The sequence below is a fragment of the Dendronephthya gigantea genome, unplaced genomic scaffold, assembly GCF_004324835.1.
Source record: "Dendronephthya gigantea isolate DGI-Jeju-01 unplaced genomic scaffold, DenGig_1.0 000044F, whole genome shotgun sequence".
NCBI classification, from domain to species: Eukaryota; Metazoa; Cnidaria; class Anthozoa; order Malacalcyonacea; family Nephtheidae; genus Dendronephthya; species Dendronephthya gigantea.
Genome location: NW_021163054.1, coordinates 410,655 through 415,700, shown reverse-complemented (window position 1 = coordinate 415,700; position 5,046 = coordinate 410,655). Strand labels below are relative to the sequence as shown.

The 5,046-nt window shown below is 39.7% G+C and overlaps 1 protein-coding gene across 1 annotated transcript; it reads left to right on the top strand.

The window, feature by feature from the left end:
* The first annotated feature begins 1,712 nt into the window (after window positions 1-1,712).
* On the top strand, window positions 1,713-3,017 carry LOC114527411. The gene has a single exon (XM_028549037.1). It carries the CDS (start codon window positions 2,058-2,060, stop codon window positions 2,691-2,693), a length of 636 nt encoding a protein of 211 aa, XP_028404838.1. The 5' UTR covers window positions 1,713-2,057; the 3' UTR covers window positions 2,694-3,017.
* Window positions 3,018-5,046: the final 2,029 nt, after the last annotated feature.

The following is a 5,046-nucleotide window of genomic DNA, read 5'->3' as shown; positions in this document are numbered from 1 at the left end:
TTAATCAAGGTCGTGTTAAGTAGCCTCAATGCAATTATTACAACAATTCTTAAGCATTTCTTCATGTGTTTTTAAGACATTTGCATATACATGTATTTATATGCAATTCCAGGTGGATTTGCAATTGTGCAAATTACGAATGAGCTGTTTGAAAAAGCATGGCAGACGACGTAGAGGTTTTAAACATAGTGCTATTAAATTTGCACAACGCCGTTCAGGCAATATATTCAATGTATATACCGGTGATAAATGCTGCAATGGAAGAGCAGACAAGCGAGATCGAAGCGACTGACGACAATTATTTGACTACATTAGTCGCCTGTATAATGCAACTATATGATTTGTCTGCTATAATAGCAACGTGCGCTCAAGCTATTTTACCAAGAGCTCGTATTGAACAGATTCTTTCTCCAGATTTTTTCGGTTCAAACTTCCCGGGAGGGGATTTCTATAGTGAATTGGAAAGGTGTTAACACTTGTTCTGAACTATGACGGGCGATAGCGTAGAATAATTTAGACGCATCGTTCAAAAAATGATCAAATTCGTCCCTATTTGTAGTATAGAATGTACCTATAGAAATCAAATGCCTTTACTAAACAGTTCTTTGCTCTCTTACAATGAAATCACGAAGCCTTCGTCTCACCGCACGCCGATTTCCAACATTTGCATATAGGTTTTGAACGTTATCAGGAAGTTCGGCAAATCTATCATGCCTTGCAATATCGTTTGCAATGACGTCCCAAATGGGACCATTCTCGCGTCTTACTTGTGTTGCATACATTTTTAAAAAAGTTAAAGAAATCCGGCCGCGAGCGATTTCAAACAGATTGTCTCTTGCACAATGCAGCAAATAATTTAACTATCGTAATATAGCAGTTACTGCTGATTTGCATTTAAGTTTACTGTGGCTATGGAACTTATTATGCTCCTTGGATTTTAATATACGTTTTAACTGGCATGCTATGGAAATTACAATAATATCACAAATTCGAGTTAAACTTAACGCTAAATAGTTTCTATCACATGAAATTTCTTTCTGTTATGATCACCTATTAAACTCAAATAAAAAATGTGATGAAATTACAATTCTTCAGGCGTTTTCATGCAGTTACAAGATGTGAGATTTTTACGTGCGCATGCATGTGTATTGCATATCCCCAAATATATATCTAATGGTAATACATGTCTTTGTGTATCTTCTTTACGGCCTTAGGTTAAGACTATATTCCACCATCCTTGATTGAATTAGCCGAAATGTAGTTTTTCTATCAGCACAATGACAGAAAAAAATATACAAGCATTACAATACGGTTGAAAACATGTTTAGTACAAGCAAGCGACTTTTTGTCGTTCATTCGTTCGTCGCTTTCGTCCATTCGTACATGTTTAAATATGCAAACCAATCAGCTTTTCGTAATTTCAATGAAAACATTAGCATACTTGCATATTCGTTCGTTCTCGTTTTACGGTGCAGGTTAACTAATAAAACAACTGACTTTCTATACAGCGGTCTCTGGCAAATTGAACATACAAAAAATGAACCATCTTTAATTTTACTTTTAAATCTTGTTATACAGGCTTCTTGATCAGAGTGCATTGATTCACACTTAGCAGCTTTCTTGGTTAGAAGATCAATTTTTTGGCAATGGTTCATTGAACTATATTTCTTAGCATTTGATTCTAGGGTTGCGGTCACACTTGCTCTAAAATCGTGCTTGCTAGAAATTAATCCACTTGAATCAGTCAACGCGTCAGCCTCTAAGCACGCGAAATAGTCTGACCGCGAAAAATGCATCATATGAACTTGCTTGAAACTTGATACATTTTGCTTGAAACTACAAAAGAACTGCAGCAGGCTTCAAGCACGGTAGGGACGGTGACTGAACTGTGCTAGAATGCATATCTCAAGAGGATTATACAGCGCGACCAATAGAAATGCTCCTTGTCAAAAAGCTAGGACCTCCTGCTTAAATTACGCGCCTATTTCAAAACACAGACACAAATTTGCAGTTGCAGGTGAACACACGACTCTTTGTATAGTAGAAGAAATATTAGAATGGATAAAACGCCAAACGTAAAGCGTCCCTATGAAAGTGCTTCGTATCCATATTACCCCCAAGAGGCCCTTCCTGAATTCGTCCCACACACCAATTGGATGAATACACCGAACCGTTCCCAGTCATTTTATGGCGGTGGATATTTCCCGTGTGTTGCGCAGCCACCAAATATATCGACGTCTTCGTCATCGACTCCTCCATCTAGCAGTTCGAATGCCCGGTCTAGCAGCTCGAATGGATTGAGCAATGCGGATGATTCGGATACGGCAGTTGCCATCAATCCAAGTTCACAGGAAATTGGCGCCAAACTCACAAGATGGAGGGAAGAGCAAACCACTGTGTTGGTGCACGAATGGAGAGAACGTATCGAAGACTTGGAGAGGAGCAGGGCAACAGAAACTTGGCGTCTCATCGCGGAAGCTGTGAACAAGGCTGGTACCCAAAAAACCACGAAACAGTGCAAAAATAAGATTCGCAATCTGAAGCAGTCTTACAAAGAGGCCAAAGCGAATAACAATCAGACAGGGAGTTCACCCAAGACAAGCCCATTCTTCGATACTTTTGATGATGTTCTCAGGACAAGGGCGGTGGTCAGCATACCTGGGGTGATACAGAGTGATTCGCTCGCGTATTGAAACAGACACGCTGTTAAACGACTCGGAAGATGAAGAGTCAGATGACTCGGATATTGGAAACCCGTCTTCTACAACGGCTAAACGTAAAAAGCAACCACAAAAGCCCGCAAGAAAACAAAAGAAAGCTCGCGTCACCACAGCAACGACCATGGTCGACTTGACTGAGAAGATTGTTGAAATGCAACAATCACAGGCTGAACTGATGGACAAGGCACAATCACGCACAGAAGAACTTTTGCTAAAAATGGAGATGGAGGAAAGGAAACTAGACGAGGAATCAAGACGAAGGGATCAAGAATTCTTTTTGCGCATGGCAGAAATGATGAAAAGATAGAACAATTATATAGAACTATTTTAAATTATTCAAATGAGAACAATTAAACGTTTTGTTAATATATATTATATAATCTATAATCAACAATGCAACTATGAGTTAGTAAAATAAAACTTTAAATATATATATTTTTTAAACTGAGTTTCCGTGTTTATATCTTTCTCTATATGAATACTACCCAAAATATGTTGTAAGTTTTAAAAGGGCAGGTATACTTTATCGCAAATACTGTTCGATGGATTGGCGAATTGTATTGGCTACGGGATTTTGAACTATGCCCCCGTTCTGAATCAGCTCGTTAGCCTGCACATCTTCTCTTTCCATGGCAATGACCCGTTGCAGGACTTCATCATCATCAAATTCTTCCCCTGCTTGTTGGCAGAAGTTGTGCAAAATACAGCAGGTGAGAATAACCTCTGGAATGTTGCAAAACTTGTTTCGATACGTTTTAAAAGAATTCTCCACCTTGCTTTAAGTATTCCAAACGCGCGTTCGACAGTAGACCGGGCAGACGAGAGAGTTTTGTTGAAGTGCCTTTGAGAACGATTGAGGATGACATTTATGGGGTAGGGTTTTAACAGCCATGGTAGCAGAGGATATGCTCTGTCTCCAAGCAAAAGGGGACGAATCATAACCCCATTTAGAGAAATGACTGGCTCTTTAAGAATATTGCCATTCTCTGCTTTTGCAAAAATATTGCTGGCCTGTAATATTCGAGCGTCATGCATACTTCCAGGATACCCAATAGCAGTGTCCAAGAACATCAGATTCTCCCCAACCACAGCTTGCATGGTTACACTGTAGCGGTGATGGCGGTCAAAATAATCGAATGGTTTGTCGGGTGCAATGATTTCGATGTGGGTACCATCAATAGCTCCAAGGGCTTGTGGAATTTTGCACTCATGCTGAAAGAGTGCAATTGCCCTGGCTGTTTCTTTGCGATTCGTGGGAATTTAATGTAGTCGCCCACGAAACGGTTTAATGCTTTGAAAAACTCTTTTGTAATGGTGACGCACAATGATTTTCCAACATGGAAGTGGGTCGCGATGGTCCAAAAGCTTGCACTTCCAGCGAGGCGCCAAAGGGCAATGGCTACTCGTTTAGCCGGAGAAATAGCATCTCGAAAAGCAGTGTTTCTTTTTAAAATTTCCGGCTCAACCAACTCAACAAGTCGCAAGAACATCGGTTTCTGCATGCGAAAATGTTCTTTCCAGTATCAGGATTGACGCTCGTCTTGAAGGATCACTTCAAACCATCCAACTCTCGGCCTTGGAATAACCCAAAACTCACGATCAAGTCTAGGGTTGACCATTCTGGCGACTGCGAGGAGAAGCAATGTTGTGGTCGTCTGAATTATCTGTACTCTTGCTTCATCAAATGAAGCAAAACATGCGACATCGTCTGCGATTAAGCGCCCTTCGCTTTCTATCATTGCGAAGCCGTTGGTACATAAAGTGAAGTATCAAGGGCAAAGAATCTCTCTCCATCTTTAGATTTCAATTTATCAATTACAGAATATCCCATCTAAAATGGCGCGTAATTTGAACTTGGCAAGAATACCAAAGATAATTTATCTGTCATTACAATCTTAAGCAAGCATAAGTACTTTTTCAGTGTGACCGCGACGTGCTTGCTTAACATTCTAGCACTTGCTGGAATGACGTCAGAAGCAAGCACGCTAATCCTTTGCTAATCCGCAAGCAGAAGCGCTAGTGTGACCGCAACCTAGAAGAGCTTGCTTTTTTAAAGGATCCATTGATTTATATGTTTTAGTTTTGGTATCAAGAAGTGTTTCCTTTTTTAAAGGATCCATGGACTTATACTTTTTAATTGATGTTCTCTGCAATTTCTCCAAATATAGTTTTTTTTCTGCAGGCTCCAAGTCAGCATAATCAGTTCTATGTTTTTCTAATTGTATTCTCTTATGTTCTGAGGACTTATGTTTCCTTACAATTTTTTGTTTCTCTAACGTCGACAAATTGTGTGAACACAGTAGAAATAACTGGAAATAACTTTTTG

Excerpts from the sequence above, each read along its gene's own strand:
- LOC114527411 (XM_028549037.1), top strand. The coding sequence starts at position 2,058 with ATGGATAAAACGCCAAACGTAAAGCGTCCCTATGAAAGTGCTTCGTAT.